Source organism: Antennarius striatus, chromosome 17, assembly GCF_040054535.1.
Source record: "Antennarius striatus isolate MH-2024 chromosome 17, ASM4005453v1, whole genome shotgun sequence".
Classification (NCBI taxonomy): domain Eukaryota; kingdom Metazoa; phylum Chordata; class Actinopteri; order Lophiiformes; family Antennariidae; genus Antennarius; species Antennarius striatus.
The window spans coordinates 20,969,991-20,986,806 of NC_090792.1; the positions used below are offsets into that span (position 1 = coordinate 20,969,991).

The following is a 16,816-nucleotide window of genomic DNA, read 5'->3' on the forward strand; positions in this document are numbered from 1 at the left end:
GAGTTACATTTAGTTACATTATTAGTTACATCTGGCCCTTTGAGGACGTGGTGATGCTGATGTGGCCCCCAGTGAAGATGACTTTGACACGTGTGCACTTGAACAATGTGTGAGCTGAATGTCACCTGAACGTTAATTCAGAACACATGAAGGTTTTACAGCACATGATTGAGCAGTTTAACGGTAATCAATACAGAATCAATAAAAGATGGAGTGAGTTATAATCAGGAACACACTGACTCCGCCCTTCACAGGAAGTTCTGTGCAGACCTGAGAACCAATCGTCTCCCTCTGATTGAACGGAGTCAGAACACGTTTAAATAAAGTTTGAGTCATACCGCTAACGGCGGCATCCTCAGAGGTCAGGGGTCACTGATCCAAAAGTAGGAGACGGACGATGGGTCCCTGTCACTCGCTCTCACACACACACACACACACACACACACACACACACACACACACACACACACACACACACCTTTCCATTGATCAGTCTGGAGGTTTGGTTTGATTGATTAGAAAACAGAAACAGAGTGATTGGGGATCAGTGATCACTTTAAATCAATCGTTCAGTGATTTTCCACGGAACCGAACATCAATCACTTCCTGTTATTGATCACGAGTCACTCTGGAGCTCGAGACCCGCAGAGCGTTCACATCCAATCAGAGCAGCGCTTCCTGTTGATGTTTACAGCTTTGGTTTCCATGCCAACGGGAGCCGCTAGCGCGATCAAACCGTCTCCGGTCACCGGGGAACCGGTCACCGGGTCTGCGTGACCCGGTACAGACAGAACCGGGTCCGTCTTGAGCCGCGAGGCGCGAGAGCCGAACACATTCCTGCCTGCGTGACGTCACAGGCCGGCCGCCCATCCCCCACCGCCGGCCTCGATAATAAATACCCCAAAACCCCCTGCGTCCGTTTTCTGCCCCTTCATCCGACCGGGGCCCCCCCGCCGCCAACCGGCCGCCGGAGTCTCCGGGGGGGAGGGGGCCGTCCGGTGGCCGCAGCGGCCGCGTGCTTTGTCTTCACGGCGGCGGAGCGACGGGGCCATTTTGAGCTAGCAGCTAGCGGGGCTAGGCTAACGGGCTAGGCTAGCCGGGCTAGCTCCGTGTGCAGGCGGATGTGGAGCTAGCCGGGACTCCTCGGTGGGGGGGGGGGGCCTCGATGGAGGAGGGGGGGACCGTAGCCTCGTCCGTTGGCTCCGGTTAGGGTTAGCACCGGAGGCTGGTGACCCGTTAGCCGATACCCGTTAGCCGCTAACCGTTAGCAGCTAGCCTCCCACCGCCTCCGCTCCTTCCTCCCGTCACAAACTGCTTCCAGCCGTTTCGTTCCGCTGAACACCGGATCGGTGCTCGGTGCCCACCGGGCCCCGGGGGGGGGACACTCACCTCGGGTTCGTGGGGTTCGGCTCCCGGCTCGGTCGGTCATGGATCGACAGGGAAGCGCAGATCAGCTTCAGATGAGATCATTCATGCCACGGCTTCAAAACCGAACTACCTCCGTCCCGCTGGGGGGGCAGGAAGGGAGGGGGGCAGGAAGGGAGGGAGGGGGCAGAGAAGAGAGGAAGGGAGGGGGAGGGGAGACAACAGCCAGTTTGACATTCCTGTTTCTCATCTATCTATAATCTATCTATAATCTATGTATTATCTATCTATAATCTATTATCTATCTATTTATAATATATAATCTATCTATCTATCTATCTATCTATAATCTATAATCTATCTATCTATAATCTATCTATAATCTATCTATTATCTATCTATCTATTATCTATCTATCTATCTATAATCTATCTATAATCTATCTATCTATAATCTATAATCTATCTATAATCTATCTATCTATTTATCTATCTATCTATCTATCTATCCATCTATCTATCTATCTATCTATCTATCTATCTATCTATCTATCTATAATCTATCTATCTATCTATTTATCTATCTATCTATCTATCTATCTATCTATCTATCTATCTATCTATCTATCTATCTATCTATCTATCTATCTATCTATAATCTATCTATCTATAATCTATCTATCTATCTATAATCTATCTATCTATAATCTATTATCTATCTATCTATCTATTATCTATCTATAATCTATCTATAATCTATCTATCTATAATCTATAATCTATCTATAATCTATCTATCTATCTATCTATCTATCTATCTATCTATCTATCTATCTATCTATCTATAATCTATCTATCTATCTATCTATCTATCTATCTATCTATCTATCTATCTATCTATCTATCTATCTATCTATCTATCTATCTATCTATCTATAATCTACCTATCTATAATCTATCTATCTATCTATAATCTATCTATCTATCATCTATCAATCTATCTATCTATCTATCTATCAATCTATCAGTAGGGGGAGGCAGAGGCAGAGTGACGGGTCGTGCACGGGGGGGGGGGCCAAACGAGCAGTTTGTAGGGGGGATGGCGCCTTGCTAAAGGGCACCTCAGCAGTGGCTGGGAGGTGAGCTGACCCCTCCCACCGGCAGCTCACACTGCGAGGGATGTCCTGGTGAAAGCGGGATTTGACCCACCGATGGCTGGGGGATCTGTCTACAAGACATCTGCTCTACCGCTGATGGTCATGGTGATGATGAAGATGATGGTGATGATGTTGATGATGATGATGGTGGTGATGATGATGGTGGTGATGATGATGATGCTGATGATGATGATGGTGATGGTGATGATGATGGTGGTGATGGTGATGATGGTGGTGATGATGATGATGAAGATGATGATGATGATGGTGGTGATGATGATGGTGGTGATGATGATGATGCTGATGATGATGGTGATGATGATGATGGTTATGGTGATGATGGTGGTGATGATGATGATGGTGGTTATGGTGAAGATGATGATGATGATGATGGTGGTGATGATGATGGTTATGGTGATGATGGTGGTGATGATGATGATGATGATGATGGTGGTGATGATGATGATGGTGGTTATGGTGATGATGGTGGTGATGATGATGATGGTGGTTATGGTGATGCTGACTGATAATGATGATACAGGTGGTGATGATGGGTTGGATTTCATCTGTATCGGTGATATAACTTGTACTTGATGACTTGGTTCAGCTGTTGAATTTCAGGTGCCTCATTTGTCCAGCCTCACAGTGCCGTTGCCGTGGTTACCGGTTGGCGTTTGTTTATGAGTGGATGTTTGAGAGCTAAACACAAAAACCCTCTGAACACACAACCTACTGACAACCACCTTGAGGAAGCTGCTTCAGGTTAGAACCTACACAGAATGCAACAACAGCAAAAGAACAAAACAGTCTGCACTCTGACTTCACACTGTGATGTTACATTTAAAATATCACGTTTGTGTTTCCACTCCAGTTCTGTTGGTCTCGTTAAGCCGTCGGTGACGCAGACACTACCCTAACTCACCGGGGGGGCCGCGGGAGCACATGGGTCACGTGGCTGCGTCAGACGTCGCATCTTCCGTCCATTCTTTGTAAGGTGTCTCTCCAAATGAAAGCCAACCTGATGGAGCTTCACTCTAACCTGAATTATTCCTCTCAGTTCATGCTGATATAAAAACCCGTTTGAACCCGTTCTGATGTCCCGGCATACACGTGAAGTATAAAACGTGCGTGTGCGCTGTTTCCTCCTAAAAATGCTAAATGTTTTACTCACTTTAAAATGTATTGTAGTAACATTTTCTTTTGTTCATTCTAATTCATATTAAATGTATAAGTTAAGCTAAGTGACGATTTTTATGAAACGACCGACACAAATACGTTTTAATGCAGATACCGGGGCGCGTCACATCCAGTCAGTGTACTGTGGTGTTAGCATTAGCATTAGCTGCACATGGCCAAACAATTAAGTGACGCTGAATTGAAACGCAAACTTTATTCAGTGAGTCCTTCATAAAAACAAATATCTATCATTCATGTCCCTAATAAAGTTCCCTGGACGACCTGAAACCAGGGTTTTGACTGTTTGTAGTTCTTCTCGGCGTCCCTTCGTAGCCCGGAAGTGTTCGTCAGAAAATAACTTCCGGCGTCCACACGAAAGTTCCGCTTCCAGCAATTTCTAAAGCAGCGGATAAATACCGGAGCTAGAGGTTTCTAGAAACAACGGGCCGCGGATTCACCGGCGAACGGAACGCCTGCGTCCCGCACACAGCCTCACGCAGCCGGCGGAGACCCGATCAGCTGGAGACATGGCGAAGTGGGGAGAAGGAGACCCGCGCTGGATCGTGGAGGAGAGGGCCGACGCGACGAACGTCAACAACTGGCACTGGTGAGGTTTGATGGAAGGGCACGAGAGCTAGCTAATGCTAATGCTAGTGCTAATGCTAATGCTAGCGGCGCGTCTCTTCAGGCGCCATCCAGTGAGAAAACGGTTAAGATCGTCCCGGTGGGGTCCCAGATTATTAATCATTACTGTTAAAGACTGGTTTAGGTGGCTTATGGTCTCCATAGCAACAGGAGGTTCCTGTTAACATCAGTAGCATTTGAATAAAGACACGAACCGTAAAGGCTGTGGCCAAACGCCATGTTTAATGTGTAGGTTCTCATTCTCATGTTTAATGTGTAGGTTCTCATTCTCATGTTTAATGTGTAGGTTCTCATTCTCATGTTTAATGTGTAGGTTCTCATTCTCATGTTTAATGTGTAGGTTCTCATTCTCATGTTTAATGTGTAGGTTCTCATTCTCATGTTTAATGTGTAGGTTCTCATTCTCATGTTTAATGTGTAGGTTCTCATTCTCATGTTTAATGTGTAGGTTCTCATTCTCATGTTTAATGTGTAGGTTCTCATTCTCATGTTTAATGTGTAGGTTCTCATTCTCATGTTTAATGTGTAGGTTCTCATTCTCATGTTTAATGTGTAGGTTCTCATTCTCATGTTTAATGTGTAGGTTCTCATTCTCATGTTTAATGTGTAGGTTCTCATTCTCATGTTTAATGTGTAGGTTCTCATTCTCATGTTTAATGTGTAGGTTCTCATTCTCATGTTTAATGTGCAGGTTCTCATTCTCATGTTTAATGTGTAGGTTCTCATTCTCATGTTTAATGTGTAGGTTCTCATTCTCATGTTTAATGTGTAGGTTCTCTTTCTCATGTTTAATGTGTAGGTTCACTTTCTCATGTTTAATGTGTAGGTTCTCTTTCTCATGTTTAATGTGTAGGTTCTCTTTCTCATGTTTAATGTGTAGGTTCTCATGTTTAATGTGTAGGTTCTCATGTTTAATGTGTAGGTTCTCATGTTTAATGTGTAGGTTCTCATTCTCATGTTTAATGTGTAGGTTCTCATTCTCATGTTTAATGTGTAGGTTCTCTTTCTCATGTTTAATGTGTAGGTTCTCTTTCTCATGTTTAATGTGTAGGTTCTCTTTCTCATGTTTAATGTGTAGGTTGTCTTTCTCATGTTTAATGTGTAGGTTCACATTCTCATGTCTGACGTGTAGGTTCTCATGTCTGACGTGTAGGCTGTCATGTCTGACGTGTAGGCTGTCATGTCTAACGTGTAGGCTGTCATGTCTAACGTGTAGGCTCTCATTCTCGTGTGTGTGTCTATAGGTTCTCATTCTCGTGTGTGTGTCTATAGGTTCTCATTCTCGTGTGTAGATTCTCATTCTCATGTGTGTGTGTATGTGTGTAGGTTCTCATTCTCGTGTGTGTGTAGGTTCTCATTCTCATGAGTTTCCTGCTAACCAGAAGCTCAGTTTCAGTGTTAGCCACTTTGAGATGGATCAGTCCCGTTTTATTGCCCCCCCCCCCCCCCCCCCCCGTTCAGAGATGACATTTGCCCCTGAAGGCTTTAGAATCCGTTCAGTGGAACACCCCCCACCCTGAGACCCCACCCCCCCCGCCCCGGGTCGTCTGACGGCCTCTCGTTGTTTTTCTGCTGGACCTTCAGGACTGAACGCGACGCCACCAACTGGTCGTCAGAGAAGCTGAAGTCGCTGCTGGTGGGCCTGACGGTGGGGGGGCCGGAGGGCAGCTGTGAGGTCACGGAGGTCAGCAAGCTGGAGGGGGAGGCCTCCATCAACAACCGCAAAGGGAAGCTGATCTTCTTCTACGAGTGGAACCTGAAGGCCAGCTGGACCGGTGAGTAGAGGAGCTGGATGCCTGTCAGAACAGGGCGGGGCTGGGGGGAGGAGCTACCGTCTCACCTGTGCTTTACACCTGATTCCCGTCACACCTGTGTCTGAGCAGGAACGTCACAAACGGGGGTGAAGTTTAAAGGAACGTTCGACGTCCCCAACCTGTCTGACGAGAACGACATGGACGACCTGGATGTAAGTTCAGCCGTTCACACCGATCCGGATCCGCTGTCAGACCGCCGTGTTGACGTGTCACCTGGTCTCCGCCCAGATCTCCGTGTCGCTGGACAAAGACGAGCCTGACACCCCCCTGAAGGGCCTGATGAGGACCGCAGGGGCCCAGAAGATCCGACAGGCTCTGGACCACTACGTGGACGCCCTGAAGACGGGTGAGGAACGGGATCGGGTCAGAACGGAGTCATTGATCCTGATCAGACCCAGAGCCTGGACCCCCCCTGGTCACAGGGGTCTGCAGGGGGGAGATGTAGAAAACCCACCAGAACCAGATAAACCAAGAAAACATGTTTGTTGATGATGATGATGATGATGGTGTGGTTTCAGAGTTCACTCAGGGGATGATCCTCCCCACCGCCAACGGTGTGGCCCCGCCCCCCACCGGCCCCCAGTCCAGGGCCCAGCTGAACAGAACTCAGGTGGGTGTGAGCGCCGGCGCTCGGGTTCTCTAGACCCCCCCCCCCAGATGTTCACCAGAGCTTCTTGTCGTCCTGTGGTGCAGATCTCCTCCCCCAGCGGCACCTCGGCCCCCCCCAGCTCCGGCGTCAGGATCCCCACCTGTAAGTTCAGCCTGAGAGAAACCTTCCAGGCGTCGCCCGCAGAGCTCTACAGGGTCTTCACCAGCCAGGAGGTGAGCCCCCCGCCCCCTCAGCCCCCCACCCCGCCCCCTTCAGGGGGGGGCTCCTAGTCCTCATCAGCTGTCCTGTCTGCAGATGCTCCAGGCCTTCACTCAGGCCCCCGCTGCTGTGGAGGCGGAGAAAGGAGGGCGGTTCCGTCTGCTGGGCGGGAACATCCTAGGGGAGTTTACCGAGATGGTGAGACACACACACACACACACACACACACCCCAGTGGGATGATGGGTAACCTGATGGGTCACCTGTCCCCCCCCAGGTGCCCGATGACAAGCTGGTGATGAAGTGGAGGTACAACAACTGGCCATGTGGTAGGTGGAGCCCCGCCCTGTCCCCCCCCCCGTGCGTGTCCGCTGACTAACCCGGTGGTTTTGCAGAGCACTACGCCACCGTCACCCTCAGCTTCCTGGACCGCAGCAGCGAGACGGAGCTGCGGGTGGAGGCGCGCGGCGTCCCCGACGGCGAGGAGGAGCGCACGCAGGACGGCTGGAGGCGCTTCTACTTCGCCGCCATCAAACAGACGTTTGGATACGGGGCGCGGCTGTTCTGAGGGGGGGCCGGCGTGGTTAAACGTGTCATCCATCCGTGTGGCGCCAGACGTCCCGTCGGAGGCAGACTGGAGCCCCCCCTCCACCCGTCAGGCGGGGGGGGGCGACTGCCTCTGAGACTCGGATGGAAAACCGTTTGAATCAGCAGAACTTTTGACCCGTCGCTCAAATCGTTCTCGTTTTCCTTCGTTTGACGGATTCGATCCCGCTTCAGGGACTTTTTTACTTCCTGTCCTCTTCGTCACGCGTGTGATGATGCATGTCCACCTCAGGCGGCCAGATGGATGATGGGATGTGAACTTGAAGCGACGCTGCCCCTCCAGCTTCCTCCTTCACTCGTGATTCAACGCAGCGTCCGTCAGCCGGACCCTCAGCCCCCCCCACCTGTCAGTACCTCCAGCAGGTAGCTAGCCTAGCATCGCTACCTGAAGGGGACGTTTTGCTCTCGGGCTTCAAAATGTAAATTTCCAGTGAAGCTTCTGGAACAAAATGCTTCTATTTATTCATCATTTCATTCACATTGTCAGAAGATCAGCTGGTCGGAATAAACCAATCGGTACGCTCCACTGCTGTCTGCCAGCACGTTGACATGACGTCTGATTCATGATTTGATTTTATTGTATATGCAAAGACTAAAACATTCAAATAAAATGTCCAAACAGCAGCTGCTGCTGCATCAGCATTTTAAAGGCCGAACGTTTGAGTGACTTTCAGCTGCAGAGCCCTGAACTCTACCAATTCTTCACAGCATCGCTTTGTTTTAATCTACAAAAAAAAGTTAAAGAAAATTACATGAATGACAGACTTGGAAAATAAAGGCAAAAGCTCATCACTGGGGTCCATCAGAAACATTTACAGAATTAATTTTCTAACACCTGACAAATTAAATTCTGTACAAAAAAATCCAAGCCTGAAGCCAAAGGTCAGGTGTTGGTGTCCTGAAGCCAAAGGTCAGGCGTTGGTGTCCTGAAGCCAAAGGTCAGGTGTTGGTGTCCTGAAGCCAAAGGTCAGGCGTTGGTGTCCTGAAGCCAAAGGTCAGGTGTTGGTGTCCTGAAGCCAAAGGTCAGGCGTTGGTGTCCTTCGGGTTTCCACAGTGGACGTCTCCACTCCGGGTGTCGTGCCCCCCCCAGCCACACGAGTGCGCCGCGACGGCCGCACTTCGGCGTCTGGAACATAGGTGACGACGGGGTCATCTGGCCACCCCCCCCCTTCTGCGTGTTCTTATTGATTCAACTCTGGGGGTAGAAAACACATTTCCCCCCCTCCAAAGACTCAAACACAAGTTCGGCTGATGCGTTCAGGAGCCTCGTAAATACGGGCTTCTATAGCTGGAGCCGTGACAACGACATGTTGGACATCAACATCCTCCTCTTCAGCGGTTACCGCCTGACTGAACCTCCTCTGTCCCGTTCCTCCACCGGCAGCACCTCCGCTACGTTACCGCTAAGGACGCTTCATGCTCCGGTGCACCACAAACTGCTGACCGTCGCCTCGCCGGTGGGGAGGTTTCCTGCGGTCCCTGAATGCAGCAGCTGCTCCCCACCAGCGCTGCTAGCTGCTAGCCTGTAGCATCCTCCCGTTAGCAGCGCTAATGAAGCTAACAGTCACGTGAGGGAGGCGGACGTTGAACACTCTGTTGGGTCCCGGTATTCTGGTCCCGGTAAAACCCCCGGTCCGATCACATGACTCATGTTTGCACCGCTTTCTGCGGAGGCTAACCATGTTAGCCTAACTGTTCAGACATACCGGAAGTCAACCCCGTGACCCCAGACGTGACGTCACGGCCCCGCGGTAGCTTCTGCCCTCAAAAACAGAAATATGAAAATACTTATGAACGTAAATGCAACTTCAAAAATATCTGGCAAGTTATTTGAAAGACGTCACACAAAAGACGTCAGAGAAAGGCGTGACGTCACTGTGGTTCTTTGTTACCTTCAGGGACATAAAAGATTCCCTGGCGTTTGACACCCTTTAGAGTGTTTTGTGTACTATTCACATCATTTTAATTGTTTTTATCTGATTTTATTTCCGCTTTTATCTTATTTTAAATTATTTTATTGGATTTTTATTTGATATTTTATTTAACTGCATTACGTTCATGGTTTTATGACGCGTTTGTTGTGTTTTTATCTAGTTACTGAGCAGCACTTTGGAAACCTTGTGTTTATTTAAATTGTGCTGTATAAAGTGGATTGGATTGGATCCTGATTGGAGTCCAGGTGAACATGCGAGTCTTGTTTTTCCAGATCCTATCAGTGATGAGTCTAATGAGTCAAAGTCCACTGACTCATGAGTCCCTCCAGAGGCTTTAAGCCCCGCCGGACCCACCTGAGGGTTATTCACACCTGACAACATGCTGCTGTGGTTGCTGCTCACCTGGACGCTCACGTCCCGTCACGCTGAAGGTCAGCGCTAGAACCAGTTTTAGAGCCTTTGAATCCTGGATCCTCTCTGAATGGCCTGATTTATTTAATTGATTTATTAATTTATTCAATTAATTGTTTTCCAGCCTCCACAACCGAAGAAGATTTCCTGCAGGTATCACCTCTATCATGTTTGACGTTACGACACAAAATCATCCTTTTGTTTTGTTGCACATTTTGTGAATGAGTTCACTGTGAGGTGAGAAACGACTTTAACCACAAAAATGACGTTCAGTAAAATGGTGAAGATTTAAATGTTGGGTGGGAGAATTAAAACGTATTTTATTATAAAGAGTTGTTTGTTGTTCATAAGTAATTTGTTTATTCGTCATGCTTTAAATTAAACTAATGTTCAGAGTTAACCCACTGGCAGCTAAGCCCCGCCCACTCACTTATTACTGTTATTACTTCTATATTCATCGTGTTAAAGACAGGAAACACTATTTAATGTTCTACCAACACGTTTGGAGACACAGACACGTCCTCCTGGTTCTGTTCCATTCTGTTCTGGTTCCGTTCTGTTCTGGTTCTGGTTCTGTTCTATTCTATTCTATTCTGTTCTGGTTCCGTTCTGTTCTGGTTCTGGTTCTGTTCTGTTCTGGTTCCGTTCTGTTCTGTTCTGGTTCTGGTTCTGTTCTGTTCTGGTTCCGTTCTGTTCTGGTTCTGGTTGTGTTCTGTTCTGGTTCCGTTCTGTTCTGGTTCTGTTCTGGTTCTGGTTCTGGTTCTTTTCTGGTTCTGGTTCACTCCTGCTGGACTGATCGTCACGTTTTCCGTCAACATTCACCAAAACTTTTCAGAGGATCAATAACTGCAGAACCAAAATGGAGCCCCCCCCCATGGACAAACATCCGGACGATGCTGATCGTGTCCCTGTGCCTCTCCCCCAGGATGAAACGGGTTTTCTGCACCGCCGCCTCCACCCTCCATTCAGCTGCCCCGACATGAGCCCGTCTCCCACCCCCCCCACCTCAGGTCAGGAGCTCGGGTCTCCTGCCCCCCCGTTCACGCGTGGGGGGGCGTTCCCCTGACAGCTTTTCCTCTCTTTTCCAGTGGAGTTGGTCAAACCCGCCGATGTGAAGGTCATCGCCGCGCTGGGAGACTCTCTGACGGTCAGCGAAGCCTAAAGCTGATCGATCGATTACGTATTGCTGATCAAACGTATTGATACCAAGCCGTTTGTCTCTGTGAACACGTCCTTTTGTTTTCTGCAGACGGCCATTGGAGCAAATGGTTCAACCCTTCTTTCCATCCCCTTTGAGTTCCGTCACGTGTCCTGGAGGTAAATCGACTTGTAATCAGTTTTAACGACTCGTAAAAGTATAAAACAGTAAATACATGAGATATCAACAGCCAATCAGTCGCCAATCAGCCAATCAGAGCAATTCAGCGTCTGAGCTGCAGGGTCAGAGGTCAAACCACTGCACCTCCGATAAGTGGATGATCAACAGTCCCAACACAACACCATCAACCAATCACACGCCCCCACAGCTGTCAGGCGTGTGATTGGTTGATTGGACAGAAACGATCAAACAGATTGAACTCTAGACGTGAGAACGAGTCTGAAAACACTGACAGGATTTATCGTCTGTCTCCAAACGCCACCGACCGGATTCAGCATCGGAGGATACGGAACCTACAGGAACGTCATCACGCTGGCCAGTGAGTCACTTCCTGTTAGCGGCTGGTAGGGGTTAGGGTCGGGGGTTAGGTTAGGTTAGGGTTAAAGTTAGGGGTTAGGGCCGGGGGTTAGGTTAGGTTAGGGTTAAAGTTAGGAGTTAGGGCCAGGGGTTAGGGCCATGGGGTTAGGTTAGGTTAGGGTTAAAGTTAGGAGTTAGGGCCAGGGGTTAGGTTAGGTTAGGGTTAAAGTTAGGGGTTAGGGCCAGGGGTTAGGTTAGGTTAGGGTTAAAGTTAGGGGTTAGGGCCATGGGGTTAGGTTAGGTTAGGGTTAAAGTTAGGGGTTAGGGCCAGGGGTTAGGTTAGGTTAGGGTTAAAGTTAGGGGTTAGGGCCAGGGGTTAGGTTAGGTTAGGGTTAAAGTTAGGGGTTAGGGCCAGCCAGGGGTTAGGGCCATGGGGTTAGGGTCAGGGGTTAGGTTAGGTTAGGGTTAAAGTTAGGAGTTAGGGCCAGGGGTTAGGGCCATGGGGTTAGGGTCAGGGGTTAGGTTAGGGTTAAATTTAGGGGTAAGGGCCAGGGGTTAGAGTCAGGGGTTAAGGTTAAAGTTAGGGGTTAGGGTCAGGGGTTAAGGTTAAAGTTAGGGTCAGGGGTTATTGTTAGGGTTAGAGGTTAGGTTATGATAGGGTTTAGGGTTAGGGGATAGGGTTAGGCAGCAGACAGTCGTTCTCCAGTTCCACTTCAGGACCACTTTGCTGTGATTGGTTGGAGGCTGGGGTCATGTGACATGTGTACACCTGTGTACTGACCGTCTAGACATCTTCAAGCTGTTCAACCCCCATCTGCTGGGCCCCTCCCCCAGGATGACGCTCCACGGCAGTCCAATCACGGTCAACGACACCGGCTTCAACTTCGCCGTCACTGGACACAACACGCTGTAAGACACAACACGCTAAGACACAACACGCTAAGACACAACACGCTGTAAGACACAACACGCTAAGACACAACACGCTAACACACAACACGCTAAGACACAACACGCTAAGACACAACACGCTAAGACACAACACGCTGTAAGACACAACACGCTAAGACACAACACGCTAAGACACAACACGCTGTAAGACACAACACGCTAAGACACAACACGCTAAGACACAACATGCTGTAAGACACAACACGCTGTAAGACACAACACGCTAAGACACAACACGCTAAGACACAACACGCTAACACACAACACGCTAACACACAACACGCTAACACACAACACGCTAAGACACAACACACTAACACACAACACGCTAACACACAACACGCTAACACACAACACGCTAAGACACAACACGCTAAGACACAACACGCTAAGACACAACACGCTGTAAGACACAACACGCTGAGACACAACACGCTAAGACACAACACGCTGTAAGACACAACACGCTGTAAGACACAACACGCTAACACACAACACGCTAAGACACAACACGCTAAGACACAACACGCTAAGACACAACACGCTAAGACACAAAACGCTAAGACACAACACGCTAAGACACAACACGCTAAGACACAACACGTTTCACCGGCCCGATCCCCGCTATTGATCAGTAAAGGTCGTGACCTCCACAGGAACGTCTCCGATCAGGTCCGGCACATGATTGCCACCCTCAGGTCGTACCCGGTGAGTCCCCGCCCCCCCGTTATGGATCCGCCCCCCCAAACTGAACCCAGCTTCTGGTCCAGGGTCTGAACTTCCACGAGGACTGGAAGGTGGTGACGCTGCTGATCGGCATGAACGACATCTGTGACTACTGCAAGGACAAGGTGAGGGTCAGGGGTCAGGGTTAGGGGTCAGGTTTAGGGGTTAGGGTCAGGGGTTAGGGGTCAGGGTTAGGGTCAGGGTTTAGGGGTCAGGGGTTAGGGGTTAGGATCAGGGGTTCCATCATGTGGAGACATGAATGAATAAAATAAACTTCTTCTGGTTAAACTGAATTAAATACTTCATGTTTAATGTCTGTCTGTCTGTCTGTCTGTCCTCCTGTCTGTCTGTCTGTCTGTCTGTCTGTCTGTCTGTCTGTCTGTCTGTCTGTCTGTCCTCCTGTCCTCCTGTCTGTCTGTCCTCCTGTCTGTCTGTCCTCCTGTCTGTCTGTCTGTCTGTCCTCCTGTCTGTCTGTCCTCCTGTCTGTCTGTCTGTCTGTCCTCCTGTCTGTCCTCCTGTCTGTCTGTCCTCCTGTCTGTCTGTCTGTCTGTCCTCCTGTCTGTCTGTCTGTCTGTCTGTCTGTCTGTCCTCCTGTCTGTCTGTCTGTCTGTCTGTCTGTCCTCCTGTCTGTCTGTCTGTCTGTCTGTCCTCCTGTCTGTCCTCCTGTCTGTCTGTCTGTCCTCCTGTCTGTCCTCCTGTCCTCCTGTCTGTCTGTCTGTCTGTCCTCCTGTCTGTCTGTCTGTCTGTCCTCCTGTCTGTCTGTCTGTCTGTCTGTCTGTCTGTCTGTCTGTCTGTCTGTCTGTCCTCCTGTCTGTCCTCCTGTCTGTCTGTCTGTCTGTCTGTCTGTCCTCCTGTCTGTCTGTCTGTCTGTCCTCCTGTCTGTCTGTCTGTCTGTCTGTCTGTCTGTCTGTCTGTCTGTCTGTCTGTCCTCCTGTCTGTCCTCCTGTCTGTCTGTCTGTCTGTCCTCCTGTCTGTCCTCCTGTCCTCCTGTCTGTCTGTCTGTCTGTCCTCCTGTCTGTCCTCCTGTCTGTCTGTCTGTCTGTCCTCCTGTCTGTCCTCCTGTCTGTCCTCCTGTCTGTCTGTCCTCCTGTCTGTCCTCCTGTCTGTCCTCCTGTCTGTCCTCCTGTCTGTCTGTCTGTCTGTCTGTCTGTCTGTCTGTCTGTCTGTCCTCCTGTCTGTCCTCCTGTCTGTCTGTCTGTCTGTCTGTCCTCCTGTCTGTCCTCCTGTCTGTCCTCCTGTCTGTCTGCAGACCCTGTTCTCCCCTGACCGTTTCATTCACCACATGACCGATGCTCTGGACCTGATGATGAACGAGGTGAGAACCGTTCCTGAAGCCCAGAAGAACCTAACCCCTGACCCCTGGCCCCTGACCTCTGACCCCTGAATGTTGAATGACGCCTGTGGTTCCAGATCCCCAGGACCATCGTGAACGTGGTTCAGATTCTACGCATGAAGCCCCTCAGAGAGGTCCAGAAGCCCACGCTGGGGTGTCAGCTGCAGAGGTGGGGGCTGCTGATACTGTACATACAGTAGATGATTGATTGATTGATTGATTGATTGATTGATTGATTGATTGATTGATTGATTGATTGATTGATTGATTGATTGATTGATTGATTGATTGATTGATTGATTGATGCTCACAGGCGTTTCTGCTCCTGCCTGGTTCAGCCTCAGGAGAACTCCACGGAGCTGGAGGAGCTGATGGAGGTCAACCATGAGTTCCAGGTGGGTGTGGCCAGCTGACAGTAGGGGGGTTCCTGCTGTTGAATGTCAAAGGTCATGGGTCACCAGTTCGGACCTGACCTGCTCCACAGAGACGCCTGGAGGCGCTGCTGAGCAGCGACCGCTTCACCAGGAACGACTTCGCTGCCATCCTGCAGCCGTACCTGGAGACGGCCGAGCCCAGCAGACTGCCAGTGAGTGGCCCCCGGGGGGTCGGTCTGCTGGGGGGGTTTGTCTGCTGGGGGGGGGGTCGGTCTGCTGGGGGGGGTCGGTCTGCAGGGGGCACACGCTGACTCTGGGTCTGTGCTCTGTGACCTCAGGATGGGAGCGTGGACCTGAGCTTCTTCACCGCTGACTGTTTCCACTTCACCGTTAAAGGACACGAGTCTCTGGCCCGGGGGCTGTGGAACAACATGGTGCCGCCTCCCGTTAGCGTGCTCTAGGCGTGCTCTAGGCGTGCTCTAGGCGTGCTCTAGGCGCGTCCAGTCAGCATGATCCCACTGATCTGCTTCGTTCTGAATGAAACGTTTGTGTCTCATGTGTCCTCAGTTCCAGCCTGAGGGGGGGAAGGAGATGATCCACACCTTCTCTGACCCAGAAGAACTCATCTGCCCCCCCGAGGTAAGACGTGTCCCCCCAGCCCAGAGCGTCCTGCTCCACGGCGTGTGAGTGAAAACGTGTTTGTCCCCCCAGGAGCATCCCTACATCTACACCAGAGCCAGGGACACGTCCTCCGGGGGGGCGCTGGAGCCGCTCCGCCTGCTCATGCTGCTGGCGCTGACCCGTCTGTAGGTCAACAGGAAGTCCACTGACGGCATTCAGGAAGTCCAGCTGGCTCCGTGTGGGGGAGCTTGTCCAGAACCGCTTCAGAACCGCTTCAGAACCAAAGGCTCACGCTGCAGACTGGATCCTTTGTGACCCACATTTTTAGCAGATTATTTCATGACAGACATCCGATTTACAAACATAAACCAAATAGAACTAAATACATGAACTAAATGTAAATACAGTACAACTACATATGTGAACTAACTAGAACTACATGTATGAACCAAACAGACGTGGTTCAATGAGCTCCACACACACAGATTCTCCTTCCAGCCTTAAAGCAGAGCCGTTTCATTCCGTGTTTTCAACACGTTTACTCTGAACTGTTTATTCCCACAAACAACAGACGTGATTTTTCTGTGTTCTGGATCCGGTCAGACGTTTATGACCTGTGTGTCTCCACTCCTGTTTAATCAGTAATCCAGATCGTCTCCAGGGACACCTAAAGCCTTGATTAGATTATCAGGAAAGTAAACTTTATTTAAAGGCACTATTTTAAGTCTTACTCTGGATTCACGTCAATTTATTTCATGTTTTTTCATTGAGTGATTGATTTTAAATAAAGTTAAAAATGAATAAAATTAAACGTAATAAAATTAAGATGTTATTTAAATGGGCTGGGTAGCCCCGTCCACATGTATTGGTTTGGGACCAGAGGGGGGGGTCGGGTTAGTACAGCGTCTGGACCCGGAGCTGGTAGATGGATGGGTGTCGGTTCACCTCCTGGGGGTGCATCGAACCCACAACCTGCTGCCAGAGCGCTGCTACCTGGCTCCAGGCCATCTCACATTAGTGAGACAGCCCCCGTGTGTGTGTGTGTGTGTGTGTGTGTGTGTGTGTGTGTGTGTGTGTGTGTATTGAGTGTAAAAAGAATTTTGTCACAGTGGATTAATAAAGTTCATGACACCATAAATAAAATCACAAGTGTTAGTTTTTCTCTTTTATTGCCATAGTTTGAACAACATTCAAATCAAAAAATCAACAAACGACTTTAATTT

General features: G+C 49.5%; 3 protein-coding genes across 8 annotated transcripts in view; 2 read left to right on the forward strand and 1 right to left on the reverse strand.

The window, feature by feature from the left end:
• Positions 1 to 1,524, reverse strand: part of cdca4 (cell division cycle associated 4) — a 5,831-nt gene extending 4,307 nt beyond the window's left edge. The window contains exon 1 of one of the 2 annotated variants that reach the window (XM_068338280.1): positions 1,390 to 1,524. The gene's annotated coding sequence lies outside the window, so the exon portion shown is untranslated. The remainder of the gene's footprint in view (positions 1 to 1,389) is intronic. The other variant, XM_068338281.1, reaches the window with a different exon arrangement.
• A 1,474-nt stretch (positions 1,525 to 2,998) lies between these two features.
• LOC137611104 (activator of 90 kDa heat shock protein ATPase homolog 1-like) lies at positions 2,999 to 8,261 on the forward strand. Its single transcript, XM_068339121.1, has 10 exons — positions 2,999 to 3,282; positions 3,392 to 4,303; positions 5,926 to 6,116; positions 6,225 to 6,307; positions 6,384 to 6,501; positions 6,674 to 6,765; positions 6,849 to 6,977; positions 7,060 to 7,161; positions 7,240 to 7,291; positions 7,358 to 8,261. Exons 2-10 carry the CDS (start codon positions 4,224 to 4,226, stop codon positions 7,528 to 7,530), a joined length of 1,020 nt encoding a protein of 339 aa, XP_068195222.1. The 5' UTR covers positions 2,999 to 3,282; positions 3,392 to 4,223; the 3' UTR covers positions 7,531 to 8,261.
• A 267-nt stretch (positions 8,262 to 8,528) lies between these two features.
• si:dkey-177p2.18 (phospholipase B1, membrane-associated) lies at positions 8,529 to 16,695 on the forward strand. Of its 5 annotated transcripts, none has more exons than XM_068339116.1 (17): positions 8,529 to 9,188; positions 9,775 to 9,933; positions 10,038 to 10,066; positions 10,839 to 10,923; positions 11,002 to 11,060; positions 11,163 to 11,230; positions 11,567 to 11,610; positions 12,377 to 12,497; positions 13,196 to 13,247; positions 13,310 to 13,390; positions 14,515 to 14,580; positions 14,676 to 14,767; positions 14,912 to 14,993; positions 15,083 to 15,184; positions 15,311 to 15,406; positions 15,540 to 15,611; positions 15,684 to 16,695. In XM_068339116.1, the coding sequence occupies exons 2-17, from the start codon at positions 9,882 to 9,884 to the stop codon at positions 15,780 to 15,782; spliced, it is 1,200 nt and encodes a 399-aa protein (XP_068195217.1). In that variant the 5' UTR covers positions 8,529 to 9,188; positions 9,775 to 9,881; the 3' UTR covers positions 15,783 to 16,695. The 5 variants fall into 5 exon arrangements, with proteins under 5 accessions (XP_068195217.1, XP_068195218.1, XP_068195216.1 ...); XM_068339117.1 differs by having other exon boundaries at positions 8,529 to 8,992; XM_068339115.1 differs by lacking the exon at positions 8,529 to 9,188 and having other exon boundaries at positions 9,583 to 9,933.
• The last annotated feature ends 121 nt before the right edge of the window (positions 16,696 to 16,816 follow it).

What these genes read in the sequence shown, in the direction of transcription:
- LOC137611104 (XM_068339121.1), top strand. Translation starts at nt 4,224, where the DNA reads ATGGCGAAGTGGGGAGAAGGAGACCCGCGCTGGATCGTGGAGGAGAGG. An exon ending in CCTGAAGGCCAGCTGGACCG is followed by an intron (nt 6,117 to 6,224) that starts GTGAGTAGAGGA and finishes GTGTCTGAGCAG; the next exon opens with GAACGTCACAAACGGGGGTG. An exon ending in TAGGGGAGTTTACCGAGATG is followed by an intron (nt 7,162 to 7,239) that starts GTGAGACACACA and finishes GTCCCCCCCCAG; the next exon opens with GTGCCCGATGACAAGCTGGT.
- si:dkey-177p2.18 (XM_068339116.1), top strand. Translation starts at nt 9,882, where the DNA reads ATGCTGCTGTGGTTGCTGCTCACCTGGACGCTCACGTCCCGTCACGCT. An exon ending in GAACGTCATCACGCTGGCCA is followed by an intron (nt 11,611 to 12,376) that starts GTGAGTCACTTC and finishes CTGACCGTCTAG; the next exon opens with ACATCTTCAAGCTGTTCAAC. An exon ending in AACTCATCTGCCCCCCCGAG is followed by an intron (nt 15,612 to 15,683) that starts GTAAGACGTGTC and finishes TTGTCCCCCCAG; the next exon opens with GAGCATCCCTACATCTACAC.